We start from the raw sequence: 27,347 nt of genomic DNA, 5'->3' as shown, positions 1-27,347 counted from the left end.
TTTGGAGCTCAGCTCAGATGCCTCTACACAAACGCCTGTAGTATGGGAAACAAACAAGAAGAATTAGAGGTGTGTGCACATCTACGGGGGTATGATATAACAGGCATCACAGAAACATGGTGGGATTGCTCCTATGACTGGAGTGTTGGAATGGAAGGTTACAGGCTCTTTAGAAAAGACAGGCCCGGCAGGTGGGGAGGGGGAGTTGCCCTTTATGTTAGGGATAGGCTGGAGAGTATGGAACTCTGCCTGGGGACAGGTGAGCAGTCTACAGGGAGTTTGTGTGTCAGGGTTAAAGGGAGAACAGCGATGGGAGACATAACTGTGTAGATCTGTTACAGACCGCCTGATCAAGAGGAATCTGTGGATGAAGCACTCTGCAGACAGATAGGAACAGCCTCACGCTCGCAGGCCCTTGTTCTCATGTGGGACTTCAGCCACTCTGATATCTGTTGGAGGGATGGTACAGCCCAGCACAGGCAATCCAGGAGGTTCCTCGATTGTGTGGAAGACAACTTCCTTCTGCAAGTAACAGAGGAGCCGACAAGGAGAGGTGCCATGCTTGACCTTGTGCTCACCAGCAGGGAAGGGCTGGTTGGGAATGTGAAGCTCCAGGGCAGCCTTGGATGCAGCGATCACAAGACGGTCGAATTTGAGATCCTCAGGACAGTGAGAAGAGCGTGTGCAGCAAGCTCACTGCCCTGGACTTCAAGAGAGCAGACTCTGGCCTCTTCAGGAACCTGCTTAGTAAGGTTCTGTGGGATACAGCCCTAGAGGGCGGGGGGGGCAAGACTGTTGGTTGATATTCAGGGATCACCTGCTACAAGCTCAGGAGTGTTGAGTCCCAACTAGAAGGAAGTGCAGCAGGAGGGCCAGGAGACCTCCTTGGATAGATAAGGAGCTGCTGAGGAAACTCTGAAGGAAGAAAGAGGCTTATAAAAGGTGGAAGCAAGGACAGGCGGCCTGGGAAGAATACAGAAATATTGTCTGGGAAGCTAGGGACCAGGTTAGGAAAGCTAAGGCCCAGTTAGAATTAAACTTGGCTAGGGATGTTAAGGATAACAGGAAGGGATTCTATAGGTACATTGCAAATAGAAGACAGACTAGGGACAACGTGGGCCCTCTCCGGAAGCTATCGGGAGAACTGGCTGCAATGGATTTGGAGAAGGTTGACGTTCTTAATGACTTCTTTGCCTTGGTCTTCACTGGCAAAGGCTCTGACCACAGCACCCAAGTCTTAGAAGGCAGACACAGGGACTGTGAGAAAGAAGACCTTGGGCCCACTGTGGGAGAGGATCTGGTTCGAGACCATCTTAAAAATCTGAACATGCACAAGTCCATGGGACCTGATGAAATCCATCCACAGGTCCTGAAGGAGCTGGCAAATGAAGTTGCAAGCCACTGTCCATCAGATTTGAAAAATCATGGCAGTCAGGTGAAGTTCCCGACGACTGGAAAAAGGGAAATATAACCCCCATTTTCAAGAAGGGGAAAATGGAAGACCCGGGGAATTACAGACCAGTCAGTCTCACTTCTGTGCCTGGCAAAATCTTGGAGCACATTCTCCTGGAAGACATGCTAAGGCACATGAAGAACAACAAGGTGCTTGGTGACAGCCAGCATGGCTTCACTAAGGGGAAATCCTGCCTGACCAATTTGGTGGCCTTCTATGATGGGGCTACGGAACTGATGGACAGGGGTAGAGCAGCTGACGTCATCTACCTGGACTTGTGCAAAGCGTTCGACACTGTCCCACATGACATCCTTGTCTCTAAATTGGAGAGACATCAATTTGATAGGTGGACCACTTGGTGGATACAGAACTGGCTGGCTGGAACTAGACGATCTTAAGGTCCTTTCCAATTCTAACTATTTTATGGTTCTATGATACAAGATAAAGTAGAGTCCTTTTCAAATGTCTGTGTTCTGCTCTTTCAGCATCTTCTCCAAAATATGAGAGAACAATGAAAAGACATATTCTAAACTCAAACCCCAAATACTTTGTCTAAGTTTTCCCCATCTGTGTCAACTACATAATTTTTGCCTCTTGCTAATGGCTTTCCCTTGGTGACAGTAAGTGCTGTTGAGTCTATAGGTAACATTCAGTTGGAGATCACATTTGATTATTAACATTTTCCACCTCCACTGCAACACAAAACTTGTGGTTTTGCAAAACAAAAAGCCAATTTAGTACCTAGAGAAAATGAAAAAACTAGTACGGAAAGCATTTGCTAATCAAGATAAAATCCTGTCACCTTCATTACCTCTTAAGGTTACTGTACTTTGAGAGCGGGTATTATTTAGTGTGAATAATGACAACAGAATCTCAGCTTGATTTCAGATGTTATTTCTGCATAATTTATTCAAAAGATAAATTCCCTAATGAAAGATACTGGATCCACTTTAAATCAACATTATTTAATCTATAATTACTGCCTCAGGAATACCGTACTAACTGCCATTTATCACTGTCAGTGACTTTTGAATTCCTGCTATAACCACGGTATCCCATTGGGTTTGTTTGTCTCAGAGAACATGATGTTTCTAGTTTGGCAGAGCCCTAAAAAAGGAGGACAAAACCTGTCATCCCCTAGAAATATATTTCCACGTCCTCTATGTGCTTCATCATAGAGGAGAGTAAGCCCATTCACTTCCTCATAGTTATTTCCAACACAATGCAGTCTGAAGAAGGTCTTTCAGTTCATTAACGCTTTCCTGTCCCTTTCCTTTTTTCTTATGAGTATCTATTTTCCATCACATTTCTTGCAAAGCTTGGAAAAGAATACAGATGCTTTGGCTCTCAGAGATACATTTCTGCCAAAAGACCCATACTCTTCTTTACTATTAGAATCTAAGATTCCAATTAGGAAGCAAATGTACTTAAGAACATTAATTTGCAATTGGTTGAGTATGAGCATTAGGGAAACTATTAGTTGTGTGTCCTAATCCAGCATCCATTTTAGACAAGAAAAAGCTAGATTTGATTAAGGTAATGACTACAATATTTTGATGTCTTTTACTTTATGATGTCTGTTGCTGTACAGTAGAAGACTTTAAAAGCAAGTAAAATAAAAAAAGATAACTGGTTACTGGTAAGAAATTTTGCCTCCTCTCACTTTGTGAAGGCCCTCCTATTACTGTTCATTACAAGTGGCAAACAAGTTCTTCAGGCTTGCTTTTAGCAGGTTCCCATTTCTTTGTGTATTTTGGTTACAAATTCCAAACGCAGCAGAGAACAGAAGCCTACATGGAGCCCCACCAGGACCCTAGGACACAGCCCTAATATCACATGTGCTGACTGCACCATCCTTTAGAGACGGCATACATAATCTCACTCACGCTGTGTACAGCCCTAGTATGAGGAAAGACTACAAGGAATATTTGTAGTTATGCTGGAGATATCAACCTCACTGACTACCACAACAGCAAGACTGTAATTTTGATTGCAGATGTACATGCAAATGTAGAGCACTCCCAACTCTGTGCATGGAAGCAATCACACCTGAGCCCTTCAAATGTAGAGACAATTATCCTAGCACCTCAACCAGCAGTCAGCATGGTGACCTGTCATGAGATCCTCTATTATGTATGAGTAACACTGCAGGAAAACGCTCATGTTTTGTGAGATCAGACAGACAATAGGAACTGTAGTCAGATTTTTTTCCTCTTCCTTGAATAGTCTATTTATCTCCAGGCAACAGGAGAGAAGGAGAGTACAGAGAGCTTGCACTGTGATCCAAATGCTTAATTCTTCAGACCTTGTCTTGGAGGAATGCCATGTATAATGAAAATCCTTTTTTTTTTAAGCTAGAATGAGTTCTGATATACTTAGTCATGCCCTAACTTTCAGAAAACACAAACTCCATTTTTCAGACAGTGAACAAGAGTCACTACCTTCTCAACTGAGAGTTCTTCAGTAGCAAATGAGTTTATGTCTTTACAAGCCTGCAAAACCTACAAGCAGGTCTTCATGCACATACCTGATAGTCCACCGACATCCATCTTCTTCAGGTTCTTTGCCTCCAGAATGACGACAGTCAGTTTGCCAGCAGTAGGCACATAACGGAGGGAGAAGCAAATATCACCCAGTTTTTCTTGCTGTGAAAGCAAACAAGGCATGGTGTTATACTTTTGTAGTCTTCTGGTATCTTTTAAAAATGCAGTTTTGAAAGCTCCACAGAAAATGAACAGGATTACATCTCAAACTCCTACTGTTTAACAAAACATTCAAATGGACAATACTAGATATCAGACACAAGTTGCCAGCTTAAATCCTTGATAACTTCAGGCAGCAACTGGAGTCCACAGCAACTACCCTGCATGGAGGCAAATGACAAGATACATGCTGGCTGCAAAATAACTTATACTGCTCAGCATTTCATCCCTGATAGTCGTGGTTCCACAAATACTGTCTGACTTTAAATAAAGTCATGACGATTTTTTCCCAGGTTGTGTTTCAGCAGAAATCAATTAACACACATGCATAAACCACTACAGGACAAAGCAGTAATGTGGGTATTTCTCACCACACTTCGTCACAGAAGCAAAAAGTTATTAAAAACACAAAGCACAAACCATTCAGTATACATATAAAAAAGACTTGTCTCCTATCTAATGGGGGAAAATAAATACCATGAAGTTACCTTTCCTTTTAGTTTTAAAAAACTTAAAACCTGCAACAATAATGCAACACCTATAAAGTGACAGACTCTGAATTGATTATTACAAGTTGGGAATGAGACCCAGGCATTGTAATAGATGTTTTTCAGGGAACTATCAGCTCAGTGACCACCAGCAGTCAGGAAACATACATAACACACATAGTTAGGAAATGCACAGGGAAAACACAACAAAATAGCTCATGGTTTTAAATGTGTGTATCACACAAAAATGCTGTCAGAATGCGTATGTGCCACTATCTTGAAAACTTACAGTGCCTTCCCACCTCAAAAACGGTATGGTAGAATCTGGAAAGATTCCAAGAAAAGCAGCAGAAATGATCAAAGATATGACACAGCTTTTGTAGAAGGAACAGCTAAGAGGATTAGGACTCAGCAGGCTGCAACAGGGTTGTTGGGAAGCAGTATCTTAGAGATCTCTATCTGACTCAGAAGGGCTGTAAGAACAGATCCTAGTATCAGAAAATTTACATTTTTAACTTGTATCTAACAGAAGATATCTTTCACAGCATGGTCTGCACTGTTGTGGAAGGCCTTACTGTTCTTCCCTGTCTGCATATACTGTTACAAACACCAGTGTAGATTCAGATCATGGAAATACACATTTCAGCTGTGCAATCTGCATAGCTCATGCTTGGCTCTAACTGGGCCTGCAATGGCACGGTGACAGCAAAACATGCTCCTGTTTCCCCAGTATTTGGATCTGGAAGTCCATGTTGGCCAGGCTAATGGTGAAGTTGATTTATCACTTGCAGCTTGGTCAGAATGGAAGAAATCAATTGCGTATTGATTTGTGTTATCATGATCACAGCTCACCCAGCCACCCAGTGTTCCCCACAGACACTATTACCTGGTATTCTTGGTTTAAAATAGGCTGGTTGATTCATGGGGCTCTGAAAAAGACTGAAACAGGGTATTTTTGAAAGCTTGTTTTAGTACTCCATCTTAGAGAACTTTGTACTCACGTATCAACTGATATTTAAGGGCTCTGCACTCACCTCTAAATTCACTACACAGAGCTTTGGTTGTAGCAGCACAGGAACTTTTATTCCATTGTATTCATCAGAGATGTACCTCACCGACAGAATATCTAAACATCTATTTTTGAAGGTACTTTTAAATCAATACCACGCTTCTAATTGTTCCTTTGAGTGGACTTTTTTCTTTTTTTTTTATTTTTCTCCTTTTTTTTTACTTGTGCTAAGACTGGAGTGCGTTTAGTAAGCATAAAATGGTGTTAGGATTGTTGTTTCTGATCTGAGTGCTTCAGCAGAGGCTGGAGGAGATTCTTTACAAATATGTATGTAAATTCTTTGTGGCTGTTATGCCACAAAGACCATCACCTCTCACCAGCCTTTCTCAATCTGTAATCATGTTATGCTTCTGTGCAAATACTGCAATTGTCTACACAGAAGAGTAATTTTATGGGAGAATTTAATGCATTTTAGGCTCTTTTAATGCCAGTTTTAGCTGCAGGAAGCTTGGAGAAGAAGCCAGCATCAGGTAAACAGCTAGTTTTCCATAGATCACCAGCAAGCCATGAGAAATGCAGCAGATGATGGGCTCATTCCAGTGAATAACTTGAAGAAAAAGCGGAAATGCCTCTTTAAATGCCTACAGAATCACATGTAGTACTTTTTTTGTTGCTATTAAAATCTGTATTAGCTGCATTTCTTCAGTATTTCTTGTACTTTTAACATTTTCTCTTTGCATGACTGCCAAAGCTTTCGATTTCATAGAATAGAATCATCGAATCATAGAACAGTTAGGGTTGGAAAGGACCTCAAGATCATCTAGTTCCAACCCCCCTGCCATGGGCAGGGACACCTCACACTAAACCATCCCACACAAGGCTTCATACAACCTGGCCTTGAACACTGCCAGGGATGGAGCATTCACAACCTCCCTGGGCAACCGATTCCAGTGTCTCACCACCCTAACAGGAAAGAATTTCCTCCTTATATCCAATCTAAACTTCCCCTGCTTAAGTTTTAACCCGTTACCCCTTGTCCTGTCACTACAGTCCCTGACGAAGAGTCCCTCCCCAGAATCCCTACAGGCCCCCTTCAGGTACTGGAAGGCTGCTCTGAGGTCTCCACGCAGCCTTCTCTTCTCCAGGCTGAACGGCCCCAACTTCCTCAGCCTATCTTCATACGGGAGGTGCTCCAGTCCCCTGATCACAGAATCACAGAATCACAGAATCCCAAGGGTTGGAAGGGACCTAAAAAGATCATCTAGTCCAACCCCCCTGCAAGAGCAGGGTAACCTACAGTACATCACACAGGAACTTGTCCAGGCGGGCCTTGAATATCTCCAGTGTAGGAGACTCCACAACCCCCCTGGGCAACCTGTTCCAGTGCTCTGTCACTCTTACAGTAAAGAAGTTCTTCCTGATGTTAACGTGGAACTTCCTATGCTCCAGTTTACACCCATTGCCCCTTGTCCTATCACTGGATATCACTGAAAAAAGCCTAGCTCCATCATCCTGACACCTACCCTTTACATATTTGTAAACATTGATGAGGTCACCCCTCAGTCTCCTCTTCTCCAAGCTAAAGAGACCCAGCTCCCTCAGCCTCTCCTCATAAGGGAGATGTTCCACTCCCTTAATCATCTTTGTGGCTCTGCGCTGGACTCCTTCAAGCAATTCCCTGTCCTTCTTGAACAGAGGGGCCCAGAACTGGACACAATATTCCAGATGCGGCCTCACCAAGGCTGAGTAGAGGGGGAGGAGAACCTCTCTTGACCTACTAACCACTCCCTTTCTAATGCACCCTAAGATGCCATTTGCCTTCTTGGCCACAAGAGCACATTGCTGGCTCATGGTCATCCTCCTATCCACCAGGACCCCCAGGTCCCTTTCCCCTTCACTACTTTCCAGCAGGTCAACCCCCAACCTGTACTGGTACATGGGGTTGTTCTTCCCCAGATGCAAGACTCTACACTTGCCCTTGTTAAATTTCATCAAGTTTCTCCCCGCCCAACTCTCCAGCCTGTCCAGGTCTCGCTGAATGGCAGCACAGTCCTCTGGTGTGTCAGCCACTCCTCCCAGTTTTGTGTCATCAGCAAACTTGCTGAGGGTGCACTCAGTTCCCTCATCCAGGTCATTGATGAAAATATTAAACAGCACCGGTCCCAGCACCGACCCCTGAGGAACTCCACTAGTCACAGACCTCCAGCTAGATTCTGCGCCATTGACCACAACTCTCTGCCTTCTTCCTTTCAACCAGTTCTCGATCCACCTCACTACTTGATCGTCAAGCCCACACTTCCTTAGCTTATCTATGAGGATGCTGTGGGAGACAGTATCAAATGCCTTACTGAAATCAAGAAAAACTACATCTACCGCTCTACCATCATCCCTCCACCTAGTCACTTCCTCATAGAAGGCTATAAGGTTGGTCATACATGACTTCCCCCTCATAAAACCATGTTGGCTGTTCTTAATGACCCCCTCATCCTTGATATGCCTAGTGATGGAGTCAAGAATAAGTTGTTCCATCACCTTTCCAGGGATGGAGGTAAGGCTGACCGGTCTATAATTACCCGGGTCCTCCTTCTTGCCCTTCTTATAGATTGGTGTGACCTTTGCCATCCGCCAATCCTCAGGCACCTCGCCCGTTTCCCACGACTTACCAAAGATGACGGAAAGTGGCCTAGCAATGACCTCCGCCAGCTCCCTCAGCACCCGTGGGTGCATTCCATCCGGACCCATCGATTTACAGATGTCCAGATTGCATAGCTGATCCCTAACCCAATCCTCATCTACCAAAGCAAACTCCTCCTTTGTCCTGACTCCTTCTGGGGCTATAGAAATCCGGGGCCCTCGGGGAGAGTCTGCAGGAGTAAAGACAGAGGCAAAGAAGGCATTCAGCACCTCTGCCTTCTTTATATCCTCTGTCTCCAGGGTACCCACTTCGTTCAGCAGTGGGCCTATATTGCCTCTTGTGTTAGTTTTATTTGCTATGTATTTGAAGAAGCCCTTTCTATTGTCTTTAACCCGACTAGCAAGATTGAGTTCCAAGGAGGCCTTAGCTGTCCTAATTGCCTCCCTACATCCTCTAACAACTGTCCTATATTCCTCCCAAGCGGCCAGCCCCTCCTTCCATAATCCATAGATTCTCCTTTTCCACTTGAGTTTGCCCAGCAGCTCCTTGTTTAACCACGCCGGTCTCCTAGATCCCTTACTTGACTTCCTACTTATTGGGACGCTCCGATCCTGAGCTTGGAAGAAGCGGTCCTTGAATGCTAACCAACTATCTTGAGCCCCTTTACCGCCTAGTACACTTTCCCATGAGACTTCCCTTAGCAGTTGACTGAAGAGGCCAAAGTTGGCCCTTCGGAAATCCAGAACTGTGGCTTTGCTAGGTATTCTATTCCTCCCACACAGGATCCTAAACTCCACCATCTCATGGTCACTGCAGCCAAGGCTGCCATTGACCGTCACCACTTCGACCAAACCCTCCTTGTTGGCGAGTACTAAATCTAGCAGCGCTGCTCTCCTAGTTGGTACGTCCACCATTTGCATTAAGAAATTATCATCAATGCACTCGAGGAACCTCCTAGACTGTGAATGACTGGCTGTGTGAGTCTTCCAGCAAATATCGGGGTAATTAAAGTCCCCCACGACGACTAAGGCATGTAGTCGCGAGGCTACTTCCAGTTGCCTGTAGAAAGCCTCATCAACTCCTTCGTCCTGATCAGGAGGTCTGTAATAGACCCCCACAACTGTATCACCCGTGCCAGTCAGCCCCTTGATTCGTACCCACAGACATTCCACTTGCTCCTCATCCGACCCCGGACAGAACTCAATACATTCTAGTTGCTCTCTCACGTAAAGAGCCACTCCACCACCTCGCTTTGCTGACCTATCTTTCCTAAAAAGGACATAGCCATCCATGACCACATTCCAGTCATGTGAACTGTCCCACCATGTCTCTGTAATCGCCACTAGATCATAACCTTTAGCCCGCACACAGACTTCTAACTCCTCCTGTTTATTCCCCATGCTGCGTGCATTGGTGTACAGACATTTCAGGGAGCCAGTCCTAGTACCCTTTTTCCCCTGCGGGACAGAGTCTAAAAAGCTATCCTTTCCCACAAGTGAAACAAGAGATTGATAGTCCTCCTTAGCCCGCCATCCTTCAATCCCTAGCATGTTCCTCTTGGGCTTGTCCCCAACAGGCCCAGTTAAATCCCCTCCCCCCTTCCTAACTAGTTTAAAGCCCTGTCAATAAGCCCTGCTAACTCCTGCCCCAAAACCCTTTTTTTTCTCTGGGACTGGTGTATCCCGCCTGTCACCAGCAAACCAGGTGTCCCATACAGCAGCCCGTGACTGAAAAACCCAAACCCCTGCCTTTGGCACCAGTCACGTAGCCATACATTAACCTGCAGAGTCTTCTTATATATCCCTTCACCCTCGCTTGCAACAGGTACGGAGGCAAACACCACTTGCGCTCCAGACCCTTTAACCAGCCGTCCCAGGGCCCTGTAGTCTCTCTTCATCGCCCTTACGTTCCTCGTAATAATTTCGTCACTGCCAACCTGAAAAACCAGCAGTGGGTAGTAGTCAGACGGCTGCACCAGTTCAGAGAGCTTCTTTTTAACATCTCTAATCCGAGCCCCAGGCAGGCAGCAGACCTCCCTGTGGGGTGGATCCGGTCGACAAATGGGCCCTTCTGTTCCCCTCAGAAGGGAGTCACCCACCACAATTACTCTTCTTTTCTTCTTGGTTGGAGAAGTTCTGAGGTATGTGGGTGAGTGACTAGCCCTGGGTGACTCACTAGATAGATTTGCCTCACCATCTCCATTCACCTGGCCCTGAAGTTCCAAGACCTCGTACCTGTTATTCAAGGGCAACTGGGAGGGAGGAAGGGATTGTGAGGGTTTTCGCTTACCTCTCCGAGGAGGAACCTCCCTCCATCCATCCTTGTCCATTAAGCTCTCTCCTTCTGTCTGATGGTAGGAGGGAAGGGGATCCATATCTTGTTGAACCACTTCCCTCTGTCCTTGCCTTAGGGTGTGGTTCCACCAATCTATTTCACTTTCACACTCTCTAATGGCTCTCAACCTTTCTACCTCCTCCCTCAGTTCAGCCACCTGCCTGAGCAGGTCATTTATTTGCTCACAGCGAACACAAGCAGTATCACTGGCTCCCTCCAATACAAGTGCCAGGCTCAGGCATTCGCTGCAGCCAGAGACCTGCACAGCTGCATGTCTGCAGGAAGGCTCAGTCTGGATACCCACATTAGTACTCACTGCAGCTTTCGATCGTGTTGTAACCATGATCTGTCTGGTCAATCAATCCGTCTACGTCCCTCAGCACTCCTTCCCCCTCCTGTACTCCAGGCGAGTCCTCTCGATGAGGCGGTTGGAACGCTTCCCTGCCCGCTCCCCTGCCCGCTCGCCTGCCCGCGCGAACTGCCGCGCAAACTGCCTCGACCCTCTGCCTCGACGCTCTCTGTTTGCCGGCTCTGTTCGCCGCGCTCCCTGGGAAGGTTTTTTAGCCACTCCCAGCTGGTGCCACTCCTCCTGGCTCCGCCCCCTGTGAGTCAGCCCCTCGCGGGAGCTGAGCTTCCGAGTCCTGGGCAAGTCCTGTTGAGGACTTGAGGCTCCCTCCTCAGTGGCTCTTGTCGCTCTGAGGTGAGGCTCCTGGACGCTGATCTCTCCCCTCTCCGCTCCGGTGTTGCAGGCGTCCTCTCTCAAGCTACTCACCTCAGCAACTGATCGAGAGTGGCTGTTGGTGGCCGGTTTGAATCTGCCACTCGTGGCCCTCCTCTGGACTTGTTCCAGCAGTTCCATGTCCTTTTTATGTTGAGGACTGCGCACAATACTCCAGGTGAGGTCTCACTAGAGCAGAGCAGAGGGGCAGGATCACCTCTTTCGACCTGCTGGTCACGCTCCTTTTGATGCAGCTCAGGATACGGTTGGCTTTCTGGGCTGCGAGCGCACACTGAAGCCGGCTCATGTTCATTTTCTCATTGACCAGCACCCCCAAGTCCTTCTCCACAGGGCCGCTCTGAATCTCTTCTTTGCCCAGTCTGTAGCTGTGCCTGGGATTGCTCCGACCCAGGTGTAGGACCTTGCACTTGTCGTGGTTAAACTTCATAAGGTTGGCATCAGCCCACCTCACAAGCGTGTCAAGGTCCCTCTGGATGGCATCCCTTCCCTCCAGCGTATCAACCGACCTGCAGCTTATCAACTGATTTCTAAATTTTTTTTTTCTTTTTTTAAATATACATCAGGCAAAATACTCAAAGTGGCAGCACTGAAATGAGGCGACAAAAAGCAATCACTAGAGGTGTGGTTTGCAGGAGATAATTACAAACCCCTGCAGGGCTACAAGGTACAGATGAGTGGTTTTGGTGTTGGTGATTATCTCATGGAGGTGCCTTACTGTTATTATTAATTTCTTTCAGTCCTATGTATAAATAATTTATGTTAGTAAATTACTTTGATCTCTGATGGAAACTGTAAGTTAGTGTTAGAAACTTCCAACTGGGAAGTTCACAGACATTAACCTATTAATGTATAATGCCTAAACACCAATCAAAAGACTCTCTCCATCTAAGCAACTTCATAATTTTACATTTAAAGAGGATGCAGTGGAGCAGAAAATAAAATAACACAGTGCTGCTAACATTTATTCAGCTTAGAAAAGGCTATCTGAAGTCCTGTTGAGAACTTGGACTTATTAAAGGTGACTCTAAGCAGCTCCTGCTTGTCTCATTTTTCTTCTCGTATTTGTCAGTAGTCATTTTTGCCTCTACAGTACACTCTCCTAACGAGCTTCAGAGAAAAATGCTATTTATGCAGGTTACTCTCATTCACACTGCAGAATCTTTAACAGAGATATCCATCTTCTTAATATAAACATTCTCCACATTTTTGTGGAAGATATGAGAAAGCTGATCTTTGCAGCTGTCTTGGTAAAACAGTACCAAAATAATGAGCCACAGAACTTTATGCTTTTCCTAATTGGAACTATGGCTCCAAAATAGTCAGTGGAAGAAGTATATAAACACAGACAAGTGGGTTTCCAACTTCAGTACCTGGTTTTGATTGTGGATATTTGCATAAGGCTGAGAGATACGCAACAGGATGTGGTTAATGGTGACGACTCAAAATACAATTTTTTCACTGATCAATGTTTACAGTGGAAACTCCTAATGTTCATTGTATAGTTTTTGCACCAACCACATGTTTTAAAACTCCGCAGAGAGAATAGGGACAGCATAAAGTTGGGTTATAAGGCAAATGAGAAGTCTTTCAGGAAACCCACATAAAATTTAATGACAGAATCTCCAGTCCCAATTCTCACATCCACGGGCTTCAGACATCTCTGAGACCACTGTATTCCATCTACACACAGAAATCTCAAATCCAACAAATTCCTTTTCTAGGCACACAAACCATAAATACACTAATCCACAAAGATGTCACAATAGTAACAGCAGCAGAATCACATGGATGCAGAAACGGATGACATAGACGGACCACAACTTCAATTAAACTACCACCACGCATGTGCAGAATTAGCAAACCATACACATAGCTGGGATCTACAACTCGAAAAGTATTGCTCCTCCAGTCACCTAGGACACATAGAGATCATACTGGGAAAAAGAAATACTGCTTTGTTGGGCTTCCTTTTTTTCTTTAAACCCGAAATTTTATTGCCACAACAGCTATCTTCAATATTACCAGCTACCAAGGCATTGCACTTTTGATAAATACATGATTAAAGAACAAAGCAGAAAATTTCAGACCTGCAATAGGTATAGTCATAAGAGACAACATTTTATGCTTGCAAATCAGGGACCAGATGACCTCACAATAGAAAAACAGTTCTGCCACAATTAGGTAAAGAAGTGGGAAGAGAGCAAGAAGCTCCAAAAACTCAGTTTGCAAAAACAGACTAAAAATAGATGGTGCAGCAGGGAAAGGTAAGGAAGAACCAGAAAGAGAAAGAAAAGCTGGAGCTAATGTGTCCCATTATTATAGAACTTTTAGAATCATAGAATCATAGAATAGTTAGGGTTGGAAAGGACCTCAAGATCATCTAGTTCCAACCCCCCCACCACAGGCAGAGACACCTCACACTAAACCATCCCACACAAGGCTTCATACAACCTGGCCTTGAACACTGCCAGGGATGGAGCATTCACAGCCTCCCTGGGCAACCCATTCCACTGCCTCACCACCCTATCAGGAAAGAATTTCCTCCTTATATCCAATCTAAACTTCCCCTGTTTAAGTTTGAACCCATTACCCCTTGTCCTGTCACTACAGTCCCTGACAAAGAGTCCCTCCCCAGCATCCCTATAGGCCCCCTTCAGGTACTGGAAGGCTGCTATGAGGTCTCCACACAGCCTTCTCTTCTCCAGGCTGAACGGCCCCAACTTCCTCAGCCTGTCTTCATACGGGAGGTGCTCCAGTCCTCTGATCATACTTGTGGCCCTCCTCTGCACTTGTTCCAGCAGTTCCATGTCTTTTTTATGTTGAGGACACCAGAACTGCACACAATACTCCAGGTGAGGTCTCACAAGAGCAGAGCAGAGGGGCAGGATCACTTCCTTCGACCTGCTGGTCACACTCCTTTTGATGCAGCCCAGGATACGGTTGGCTTTCTGGGCTGCAAGCGCACACTGAAGCCGGCTCATGTTCATTTTCTCATTGACCAGCACCCCCAAGTCCTTCTCTGCAGGGCTGCTCTGAATCTCTTCTTTGCCCAACCTGTAGCTGTGGATTGCTCCGACCCAGATGTAGGACCTTGCACTTGGCATGGTTGAAATTCATAAGGTTGGCATCAGCCCACCTCACAAGAGTGTCGAGCTCCCTCTGGATGCCATCCCTTCCCTCCAGCGTATTAACTGAACCAAACAGCTTAGTGTCATCAGCAAACTTGCTGAGGGCGCACTCAATCCCACTGTCCATGTCAGCGACAAAAATGTTGAACAAGACCGGCCCCAGCACCTATCCCTGAGGGACACCACCTGTTGCTGGTCTCCTGCGAGACATTGAGCCATTGACCACAACTCTGTGTGCAGCCGTCCAGCCAGTTCTTTATCCACTGAGTGGCCGATCCACCAAATTGATGTCTCTCCAATTTAGAGACAAGGATGTCGAGTGGGACAGTGTCGAATGCTTTGCACAAGTCCAGGTAGATGACATCAACTGCTCTACCCCTGTCCATCAGTTCCGTAGCCCCACCATAGAAGGCCACCAAATTGGTCAGGCAGGATTTCCCCTTAGTGAAGCCATGCTGGCCGTCACCAAGCACCTTGTTGTTCTTCATGTGCCTTAGCATGCCTTCCAGGAGAATGTGCTCCAAGGTTTTGTCAGGCACAGAGGTGAGACTGACTGGTCTGTAATTCCCCAGGTCTTCCATTTTCCCCTTCTTGAAAATGGGGGTTATATTTCCCTTTTTCCAGTTGTCGGGAACTCTACCTGACTGCCATGATTTTTCAAATCTGATGGACAGTGGCTTGCAACTTCATTTGCCAGCTCCTTCAGGACCCGCGGATGGATTTCATCAGGTCCCATGGACTTGTGCATGTTCAGATTTTTAAGATGGTCTCGAACCAGATCCTCTCCTACAGAGGGCCCAAGGTCTTCATTCTCACAGTCCCTGTGTCTGCCTTCTAAGACTTGGGTGATAGTTTTGGCAACTATCACGTGATTATGTCTGCACACCAAGTACCACTGTACCCCCAGAGTCTATGAACTACTTACTTTACCTACTGCAATTTTGAAGAAAATATTTTAAACCAATAAAATATGAACAGACATGTTCACTCCTACTGCATGTTTCTTTACTCACAGGAATAATCCACTTTTTTCACAAAATGGAAATACAGAGTGTCTGTGATCGAAAGTCTCTCCTGTTTGCTTTTGCTAACATTATTTCAGAAGTGTATTCATAGGTTATACTCTCTCCAAATGTGCAAACTTGGCCATAAAAGGAAGCTCCTGTTAATGTAAGTGTTGGGTTACAAGCCACATAATAAGTAAATTAAGAAGCAAAGCAAACTGAAATAGGTTACAGCAGGAGATCTCGGACGAAACAGAGGGTTTTGGAGGCAAAGATCTAGAGAGCTTGTTTTGAACACCATAAAAAAGGGACTAGCAGTGACAACAGGCTTAAGAAGAGATGGAAAGGAGACTGACACTGTGTGAACAGAGAACAGAAATAGAAGCAAAGGTCCATGTGTTAATTTTTAAAAGGGATTAGTTTTAGGGCAGACAGGGAGCTATCTTTCAAATGAAGATAGATAATTTATTAAAGGCATCAGGAGGTGGTACCTGTCAGGATGCAGTCACGGTATAAAGTAGGAGTGAGGAAAAGCCAAAAGAAATGGTTTAATTGCATAACCCTTTTGACCGATTTCCCTACTACAGTCCTACTCTTTGACTCCTTTGTGATACAACTCTGTATGCCAGCACTACTTTTTACCTTTGCTTAAAGGGAATAGACCTAGCAGGATCTTCCTGTTGAAATAAAAAAATCTATTATTTTCTTTTTCTTCCCCCCATCCCTCTGAACAGCACTACTTGACATAGATGTTCTTCAAAAATCTGTCTTCTTATTGCAATATATATAGAGAAATGTAGTAAATCACATTTCTTTTTACTGCCCTAATTATGTAATATTCTCCAACACAATGGTAAATCAGACTTGAAAGTAAATTGGGCAGTATTTTCAACCAGTCAATGTTATTAAAAAATTAACAAGTCAGGTTTTGTCAGCTTCCTCCTTTTAGTCCTTTTCATTACATTTTTAACTGTTTAGAGAAAGCATTTCTATTACAGTTTTCTAAAAAGAAGAGGACATGGGAAAAGAACATTGTTGTTATTAGCAGAAAATGACACTTCACGGTCATCAGTTTAAAAGCATTACAATCAGCTGCCTCTTGCAAAATGAGAAACACTGTGGCTGAAGGCACTTGAAATCAAAGATTAGCAGAAACGCACTCTTTGATTTCCAGACAAGAGACTACGCTAGCAAACATACCGAGTTCTTAATTAAACAAGAAAATGAATTTCTGAAATAAATGAGAAAGGAAGGAATGAATTAAAAGAAATATACATGCCTGGTTTTCTGTAATTCTGCCTACCCACAAATGCTTGCAGCTGGCTGCTCTGCCTTAATGAGTGCATCTTGCTCTGTTTTGCCACTTGGCTTCTCCTCAGCTCCTGCCCGATCATATTTCGAAATGTCACTCACATTTATACAGGCCAGTGCACAAACCAAAATTAATTTAACTGAATGGCACATTAATATTATTACTTTTGACAGCATGGAAAACTTATTAACTATAGCATGTCACAAGGCTAGTCTTCTAGTGAGTAGCCCCAGTACAACATTGAAAGGAAATGTAATACACTTGAAAGATTTTTTTTTCTTTTTTTTTTTTTTTTGGCTTATCAGACACCATGAGAAGTCAAATCATGAAGCTTTTCCATAATTACTAGAGTATTACATCTGCATTGCAGTCACTCTACAGAAAGTCCTTCTCCTGTGATGAGGTACAGGAAGCCACAGTTCAGTACCCTTACTTGATTTTAAAAACACCTCTTGTAATAAGAATGGGCGCCTTAATGCTTAGTTAATGTAGTTTCTACTGCTAAGGGTACCTTAGTTTCAAAAAGCAATTGACTCCAAAGTTTGAGACTGGAATTGCAGCATACATCAGAAAATATACAGGATTGGTAGGCAGCAAAGAATAGTAACTAAAAATCAAATCACTTAGTGATTCCTTACTTGTAAGACGTACCACTGAATGTGGTACTGCATTAAAAACCTGGCATGAACAGAGCCCTTGCTGCAATGACCATACATTATTGGATGATGAAAGCCAGAACAGATTAAACAAACCAGAGGATGGGAATGGTTGGCATAATAGCTGCTGAAATTCAGCAACCCCAGGGAAAGACTGTGAGGTGAATTCAGTGCCTCCATTACTGAAGCCATACAGTGTATTTGTATTTGTTCTGCACGAGCCACAAAGGGAAACTCAGATAAATTTATAGGTTACCTTTGTAGCCAGCTATCTTCTTCCCTTTCCTCTGTAGCAAGACAAAAAGAACTTGCACCTTGTACCAGTCCCAGATACATTATATATTAATGGCTCTTTCTGCAGGGGCACTAACACAGTGTGATTCACTCAACTCCTGCAGACAGATGTCCTCCTTTCTCTTGTTTCTTAATGCTGCAACACCAGTCCAGCTTTCACGTTCCTCAATCATATCCCCCAGCTCCCTTCCATGACCCCAGTTGCGAACCCCACACAGTACAGCAGCCTCCTTCAGAATGTCCTAAATTGGCAATTAGGCAAAAGTCAGCACATAACATTGCTGTTTTAAAACTAGAGACCTGCTGGTTAGCTAAAGGCAGGCCAGCAGAACAAATGAGGATGTGGCATGTGCTTAAGGGTTTCCACTGAACAGGGCAAGAATCGGAGTATCTATCCTCTTTAAGGCAGCACTCTCCATCAAATGTACAGGAACCTTCTTACCATGCTCCCCAGCTTCGAGGGCAGCATACAAACCAATTATGTGTGAAAATCATCTCACACCTTTATTTTCACAAGAAAATAACTTACTGTGAAAGAGGCAGATCAAGATCCTCACTGCACTGCAACCACAGTGATGACCAGGAAAAAAATGCAGACAAGAGGACTGCACAGCAAAATTAAAAGGAACTGTATTTGCTAATGGGAAAATCACAGACAGCTGATGTAAGTTAACAGTTGACAGATGAAGTCTTGTAACAAGACAGTTCTTCACCTGTAATTCATCAAGACAAAGACTTTCCTTCATGTATAATTTCACACAAGTCAATGTCACCTTTTATTTCTATCCACTGTTTCCATGCTACAAGCATAGGCAAGATTTGAAAACCATTTCCATACCATTGCTCTCTATTTGGAAAGTTTTTTATATTGTCCTCTTTTACTAATTTGTGTACTGGAGATTTTTCCGGAGTATCAAAACTGCCTAAAAATGTGAGATGGGGTAAAGGATATGCAGCTGGAAAAGCAGCAAGCTGAAAACCCTCAGAAAAGCTCAGAGCCACTCTTGTTCTAGTGCTTCCTAGTTTCAGGGAAGTCACAAATATGTAAAACACTCTCTCAGATAATTTCAATGTTTTTGTCTTTGGTTCCAGTTGAAATGAAGAAGCTAATACATGCCTCCCTCTGCAACACCTTGCATTATAAGTTTTCAGTTCAGCTCATTAAACGTTTGTGCTCAGTTTGAGAAAAGTTCTTTCTAACTTGTGCTATGTATTGAAATCTATAGTTTTCCTTACCAGGCTCTTATCAACTTCTTAAACTAAGAATTCAAAAATCTATTTTTATGAAACTACTGAAACATATTCAAGCTTTTAGATAAATACATACTAGCAAAGCCCTCTTTTATTACTCCACTTCCTTCCAAAGTGAAAGCTATTTCACTTTGAAAAATACTCTAAAGACATTCCTTGGGAAGACAAGACGGCTTATCAAAGGTCACCATAGCAATCAGTACCACACACTGAATTCCATTAATCTCTTCAGTATAAAGGAAGAGGTCACTGCAGTCATCTATAAAAATCTAGGAAAGTAGACTGCACTTATCATGAGATCTCTGGCTCAATGATGTTCATTTTTAATAAATCTTAGACCACAAGGGAAATTCCAGGAGACTGGAACAGTGCTAATGTTATGCCCATCTTATTAAAAAAAGGCCAAATGGGATGAAGGCAGTACCTATCAGACATTTGCCATCTATCAGACTGAGAGGAAACAAAAGAAGAACTCAGAAAAGTTTGTATTGATGTTGATTTAAAGGATATGAAATATAATTAATGTGAAGTCACATGGTTTTATGTAAAACAGGTATTTTCAACTAAAATCAGATTCACTTTTTAATGACATTGTAAATTTGATCGATGAAGGGAAACAGACAAATATTTTTATTTTTCTGTTCAAGGTCTGCTTCTGTTTTTATAGATCCGGAAGACATTTGTGCTGATAAAGTAAGCAGGTGATACAAAAATTACCATAATGGTAAATAATAATGCAACAGGTTGGTCAGAGAGAAAGCGCTAAATCCATTTGCTGCAACCAGTCACACAGAGTACATTTTCATATAGCTTAAAGCAAAAATTCTATATCCTAAGACAAAGAATTCAAGACTATTTCAAGTATCAAGACTATTTCAAGTATCTCCTCATCAGGACATATATTTTACAAGGCAGTGTCTCCTGCTGAGGATTTAGAGTCATAAGCTACAAGCTACATGCCATGAACTGCTACTGTCATGCTGCACAAAACATTCAGTAGCAGAAGTGTGCAGAATTAGCGGGTGACTTTGCCTGTCTTGCAAAGATGCAAAGTCTACTGCACACAGTTCATGTGTCTATGTATTTTTTTAAGATGCTGAAAACTACAAAAGAGGTAAAAAGATCATTGGAAATAATGGAGAAGAAGCCTGATTGTAAAAAACATAGAAGATTAATTTTTGCAGCTTTCTGAAAAGAGGATCGGAAGTGACTTGATTGTGCTGCATAAGTACTGTAGAGAAGAGGAAGCATGGTGTATTAACTGGCTTGAATCTACTGAAGAAGGCCATAACAAGAATCAATGACTTGGAGTAGAATCCAGTAACATTCAAATCACAAATAAAGTACACATTTTTAACAGAGAGATAGAGTAACTGCTGAAGTTATAAGGGATGTGTTGTTTTCTCCATCTACTGATGTCTTAAACTCAGTAACTTGCAAACTCTTTGGGTTTGAAGACCTTCTAAGAGTTTTCTAGGCGAGGTACAAAGCTGCCTGTAATGAATGCTCGTATATTGCCAGCAGCCTGCTCTTTGTATCCTTTGTCATTAAGGTCTCACACAAAATTTTTCAGTGGAATTTCCACAAAATTCTGATTAGATGGTATTAAAATGTCATAGGAGACTTGGTTTTGGTGAATGTATACTAAACCAATGCAGGATAATACTGAAAGTCAGGATGCCAAGAGGAAAACTGAGCTTTCAGAGTCTGCAGTCTATGGCCATGCAGCCAGGACAAGATGCCATGGGCTGAGAATCAGAGGGTTTCTAGCTTCTCTCTCTAAAATCAAGCAAGATCTAACTTACAAGCTTGTTAGGGGGTTTCCTTATGCCACCTTTCTCCCAACTTGGAACAGAGGGAACACTGGATGCTGTCTCCTGGATGCTGCCTGTTCTCTGGACTGAGTTTCATTGGAGTATTGTGTGCAGTTCTGATGTCCTCAACATAAAAAGGACATGGAAATGTTGGAACAAGTCCAAAGGAGGGCCACGAGGATGATCAGGGGACTGGAGCACCTCCCGTATGAAGACAGGCTGAGAAAGTTGGGGCTGTTCAGCCTGGAAGAAGAGAAGGCTGTGTGGAGACCTCATAGCAGCCTTCCAGTACCTGAAGGGGGCCTATGGGGATGCTGGGGAGGGACTCTTCGTCAGGGACTGTAGTGACAGGACAAGGGGTAACGGGTTAAAACTTAAACAGGGGAAGTTTAGATTGGAGATAAGGAGGAAATTCTTTCCTGTTAGGGTGGTGAGGCACTGGAATCGGTTGCCCAGGGAGGTTGTGAATGCTCCATCCCTAGTGGTGTTCAATGCCAGGTTGGATAAAGCCCTGGGTGGTATGGTTTAGTGTGAGATGTCCCTGCCCATGGCAGGGGGGTTGGAACTAGATGATCTTAAGGTCCTTTCCAACCCTAACTGTTCTATGATTCTATGATTATGGGAGGTTCTTTAAAATGTTCCCTAAAGACATAGGAGTCCTTCAGATTTAGGGCAGACTACCTCACCTCAGTTAGAAAAACACCCAATTTGATAGGATATATAAAGAAATAGAAAATATCACGACATATTTCTATTTTTTGATAGGAAATAGAAGTATTTATAAAGAAAACAAAGGTTTTTGAAATGGAACCTTTTACCCCAGAAAGAAAAAGTTAATGCTAGCTAGTCTAAGCTCAATGCAAATAAAACAGATCAGATTTAAAAAGCTGTCATCCTCAGTAAGTTGTAAGAGCTCATTTAGTGGTGCCTTCTGGCAACAAACTTAAGAAATCCATGAACAGGTGGGCTAAAAAGACTAAGCGGCATGTCCCGATGTTTATAGACGAGATATTCACAGCTTTATATGTACTGATTGTGCTTGAAGGCTGATTAACAGCTAGATTTCATGAGAGGGAACCTATAAACAGGAAAGTTTTAGAGCCTTAAATTCTTACATAATGTGACCAGTGTTTGTGCTCACGGGAACTTATGCCAATTGTAGAACTCTACAGCTGAAATCCAAGCAGGAAGCCAATATTCTCAAGTCATTCTGGAACATACGATTGACGCAGCAAATCTACAGTCTGGTCTTGTTTACAATTATCACATGTTGGAAAATGTTAATTTTTGATTATATATTTTTTAATCATAGAAGCTGTATATTTCAATAAACAAAATGTGAATATTTTTCCTTTAGGCTGATGGCTAAAACTAAAAGCATGCTGCTCTCCACTAAGAAAATGCCCAACAGTTTAGTATCACAGACAAACATTCTAAAGAAATAATCATGTCATTTAAGAGATTTTATATGATTTAATGATTTAAAGTGAATGTAGAAAAGTACGATTCTGTATCTAGAGAAACATCATCATTTACTATATCAAGTCGCAATGAGACAAATTGGTCCTCATTGTAAAGAAAGCCAAGAACGGGGAAGCATGCACATATATTGGGATGGTACAGGTAGGTACAGATGTGTTTTTTGGAAGGCTTTAATGCATTATCAAAACAAGTTAACGTTTAAGAATGATATAAAAAGAAAATGCAGGGATGGAAATCTACTATGACAAGAAAAATAACAGGTTAGAGATGTGCTGTGGAAGAACTGCCGCTCTTACTTTGTGTCACGGACCTGTAATACTTGTACCTATTTTCTGTACAATAAGTAGGAGGAAAAAAATCAGAGTAATCAAAATTAATTCAAATGACCCACATTTCCTGTAAAACTTGCTCGCTCTAAAACATCACAGAAGATTAATGTTTGGCCTGACTGATTAATGTGAATGCCTGAATGAGTAAAAACACTTTCAGCATAATCTTCTGCTATCTAATTCTGGGCTGGGCATTAACAGACAGGGGATGTCAGCTGCAGACCTTGGGGCACTCACATGAAGATGAGCTGCTGCCAGTTTTGAAGGCTGAGATGGACTTGTCATTAGAGAAATTCCTGTTAATTTTCAGTTACTGAAGAAGATATACAAAAGCAAAGGTAAAATAACTGGATTCCAGAAAGCCCAGGCATTTCTGCTCCATACTCAGGTCTACATGTCACATATGCAAATACACACAGAGTAAGAACATTCTGAGAAGTGAGGAGATGGAGTGATTCACAGAAGTCTGACCTCTGGTCAACACAAATACTAAAAAGCAAAAGGAACTTTAGACTGGAGGCTAAAAAATGTAACTTAATAATTAACTGACTCAGATGTATAGAATGATCGTAGAAGTTAAAAAAAGAAAACCCCAAAACCTAAAAGAGTAAGAAACTGAGAGATCAGTCAACATTTTATGATTTTCTCCCTTTGTGTGGCCAGTGCTATGAAAATCTGGAGAGACAAAGAGAGAGAGGAGAAAAATGGTCTAATTTTTAGACAGTGGTGCCATTCTGGGAGTAAAATTCCTTGGTATTGGCATTCTAGATGGCAGAGAGGTTAGAAAATCTGAATTGTATAGCCCAAGCATTCTAAATGTTCATGCTGAGATAAGTACAGAAAAGCATCTGCATCTATCTTGCTAATCTCTTTAAATCTTAGGTGGATATAGTTACCTATAAACATCCCAATAATATTAATATCTGCTCTGATCTGTGAAAATGAAATACTAGCCACAATTAGTCCTTCAAAAAGAACTGTGCGTATGCTGTAGACTCCAAGATCTTAAAAACTGGAAATGTCACCTCTCCATTAACTTGCAAGAGAAGAACACATAAAATCCAGAAACAGATATTCTGTGAAAAGGGTTTTCTCCTGCAAGTTATTATTTTGTACAACAGCATCCTGCACAGACTGAATTAGACACGAACAAGAGAAAAAGGCTATGCTATTTCGCAGGTTTTTAGAATCTAATTTAAATCATCATGTTTCTCTAGTCAGGATGATAACAGTCACAGAGTAAGCTGCAGAAGACCATGGAAAAGAAAGAGGAAAGAAGTACAGTGTTGATTGCACTGAAACCATCCAGCTGCATCACCTGTAACACACCAACAAACATCAGTCAATGTAAGGAGTTTCTTTGGCCCTTGGTGGAAGGCTGAGTTCCATGACACGTTTGAACAGGTAACTGTAGGAACGCTCTATCGCTGTCTGTCATCCATTAAGCCTAGAAATAAGACCTGGTAATACATCCTAAATTCACGTACTCTACCTTTTAAAATATTAGCATTAAAAATTAAAAGCCTAAAACCACCAAACTAAAAATACATTATTATGTTCTAAATTCTAACTGTGATTTCTCTAAAAGAAAGGTGATTGGAGCTAATTCCTGTCACATGTACAACACAAAATGCTTCAAATGCCAGTTAAGCTCATTGTTGAACTATACTGAAACACAACAGGCTCTGAAAAGAGGTTAAATGGTTACTATGGTAATCCCTGACATGGTCTAAATTGGTGTTTAAGAGCTGACAGAGGAAAAAAATGAAGAAAATGGCTAATCCCTTTCTTTCTCCAACCACTATTCCTAAATCTTTATCCTTTTAAAAAAATACATCTTTTTCTGATGCTTCTGTAAACCAAGATCTTTAGTTCTACATGGAGTGGGTACAACAAAGTGAGGAGACCAGAGAGGCAAACTATGCTTCAACCTTTTAGTGAATAAGCTGTTTTCTTCTTTGTGAGAGCTGCTCTTTCCTTCTGACTGTTAAAAAGCTGGTCTCTGCTCTGAAGGTCCTTTTAATGACACTTATTACGGATTATTTTGATACAGCCATCTTACAGCTTCCTTTAGTTCCTGATCCTGGTTTGTAACAGCAATCAGATAACAATTTTTGTCACTGTTGGTTTGCAAAGGGAGGGGAGAAAGGGAAACAGGTATTACCCTAGACTATTGCAAAACTTCTGCCTAGAATCCCAGCGAGAAATACAATTTCTGCCTTTGGATAACACATTCACTGATGCCTGTAGTCAGAAAAATAAGTAAGTATGCCAGAGTCCGTGTGGAGAACAATTCAGGAAAATTCCATATATAGCATGTTCTGTGGCCCTTGCACACTCATCAGCTGATTCTGAAGATGCATTTGCTATCCCTCCATATTACAGAGCTTTATAACTGCAAGTACTCCAAGATTATGCCTGTATTCCCTGGAATTCTTTCTTTAGCTTCTATCCAAAACATCTCTTTGTACTGTAGCCTTAGCACCTTCCACTTGGAATATACTCCAGCCCATGAAAATGGCTGATACATCAGCTATCTGACTGAATCACTTGCAGTTACACGGAAAATACTTCCAGCATCTAAGTGATATAAATTCTGCTTAAGTCTTCTTAAGAAGTCTAAGATGATTTTGATCCCTCTCAGCATCTTTCTCAGAAACCTTTAAATTAAAAACACCATTCAGAACACTGCTTTCCAAACGCCACTGTGCGTTTTGCATCCAAATCCAGTATTTTGAACTCCTTGGCTGGTCTGGCTTCTCTCCTCTCTTAAGCATTGCAAAATATCCCATACTTGAGCAATAACCCCCCATGCAATAACAGTAAAAGGCAGAGGTGAGGAATTCCTGCAGTCTTATAAATTTCTACAAGATCTATAAGAATATAACTTATAGTATGTCTTGTCTAGAATAAACATTAATATAATTATTATTATTTCTTGTATCATAGAATCATAGAACAGTTAGGGTTGGAAAGGACCTTAAGATCATCTAGTTCCAACCCCTCTGCCATGGGCAGGGACACCGCACACTAAACCATCCCACACAAGGCTCTGTCCAACCTGGCCTTGAACACTGCCAGGGATGGAGCACTCACAGCCTCCCTAGGCAAGCATTCCAGTGCCTCACCACCCTAACAGGAAAGAACTTCTTCCTTATAGCCAATCTAAACTTCCCCTGTTTAAGTTTTAACCCGTTACTCCTTGTCTTATCACTACAGTCCCTGACGAAGAGACCCTCCCCAGCATCCCTATAGGCCCTCTTCAGATACTGGAAGGCTGCTATTAGGTCCCCACGGAGCCTTCTCTTCTGCAGGCTGAACAGCCCCAACTTCCTCAGCCTGTCTTCATACGGGAGGTGCTCCAGTCCCCTGATCATCCTCATGGCCCTCCTTTGGACTTGTTCCAACAGTTCCATGTCTTTTTTATGTTGAGGACACCAGAACTGCACACAATACTCCAGGTGAGGTCTCACAAGAGCAGAGCAGAGGGGCAGGATCACTTCCTTCGACCTGCTGGTCACACTCCTTTTGATGCAGCCCAGGATACGGTTGGCTTTCCGGGCTGCGAGCACACACTGAATCCAGCTCATGTTCATTTTCTCATCAACCAACACCCCCAAGTCCTTCTCCACAGGGCTGCTCTGAATCTCTTCTTTGCCCAGCCTGTAGTTGTGCTTGGGATTGCCCCGACCCAGGTGTAGGACCTTGCTCTTGGCATGGTTGAAATTCATAAGGTTGGCATCAGCCCACCTCACAAGAGTGTCGAGCTCCCTCTGGATGCCATCCCTTCCCTCCAGCATATCAACTGAACCACACAGCTTGGTGTCATCGGCAAACTTGCTGAGGGCGCACTCAATCCCACTGTCCATGTCATTGACAAAGATATCGAACAAGACCTGTTCCAATACTGATCCCTGAGACACCACTCGTTACTGGTCTCCAGCCTGACATTGAGCCATTGATCACAACTCTTTGTGTGCGGCCATCCAGCCAGTTCTTTATCCACCAAGTGGTCCACCTATCAAATTGATGTCTCTCCAATTTAGAGACAAGGATGCCGTGTGGGACAGTGTCAAATGCTTTGCACAAGTCCAGGTAGATGACATCAACTGCTCTACCCCTGCCCATCAGTTCCGTAGCCCCACCATAGAAGGCCACCAAATTGGTCAGGCAGGATTTCCCCCTTAGTGAAGCCATGCTGGCTGTCACCAAGCACCTTGTTGTTTTTCATGTCCCTTAGCATGCCATCCAGGAGAATGTGCTCCAAGGTTTTGCCAGGCACAGAGGTGAGACTGACTGGTCTGTAATTCCCTGGGTCTTCCATTTTCCCCTTCTTGAAAATGGGGGTTATATTTCCCTTTTTCCAGTCATCAGGAACTGCACCGGACTGCCACGATTTTTCAAATACGATGGACAAACATGCATGGATTGTTTGATCCTTAGGACCAAGCATAAAATCTACTTTGTCAGCACAATTTAACCTCAAGACACCCTTCCATAATTGAAAGACAAATAAGTATGTTTTTGACAAACAAGCAATACATTTTTTTTCTGATCTCAGAATGAATACTGTCCAGAAACAGAAGGGCCCCAGCAGAGATTGAATTTAACACTATCACTGAACAAATTCTTGTCTACTGTCCTCTGCATTTGAATTCAGTGTCTGTAAAGTCAGTTTGATATGAATGAAGGCAAGTTCCCTTTTGATTTCAAGTCA

At 43.0% G+C, this 27,347-nt stretch overlaps 1 protein-coding gene across 11 annotated transcripts in view; it reads right to left on the bottom strand.

The window, feature by feature from the left end:
* Nucleotides 1–27,347, bottom strand: part of SYT1 (synaptotagmin 1) — a 368,604-nt gene that overhangs the window by 50,635 nt on the left and 290,622 nt on the right. For all 11 annotated transcript variants that reach the window (XM_065669324.1, XM_065669334.1, XM_065669329.1 and 8 more), the window contains one exon: nucleotides 3,981–4,098. In XM_065669324.1, the coding sequence (XP_065525396.1) occupies nucleotides 3,981–4,098 (118 nt within the window). The remainder of the gene's footprint in view (nucleotides 1–3,980; nucleotides 4,099–27,347) is intronic.

Source organism: Lathamus discolor, chromosome 1 (genome assembly GCF_037157495.1).
Source record: "Lathamus discolor isolate bLatDis1 chromosome 1, bLatDis1.hap1, whole genome shotgun sequence".
Classification (NCBI taxonomy): domain Eukaryota; kingdom Metazoa; phylum Chordata; class Aves; order Psittaciformes; family Psittacidae; genus Lathamus; species Lathamus discolor.
This window is presented reverse-complemented; position numbering and strand designations above follow the sequence as displayed.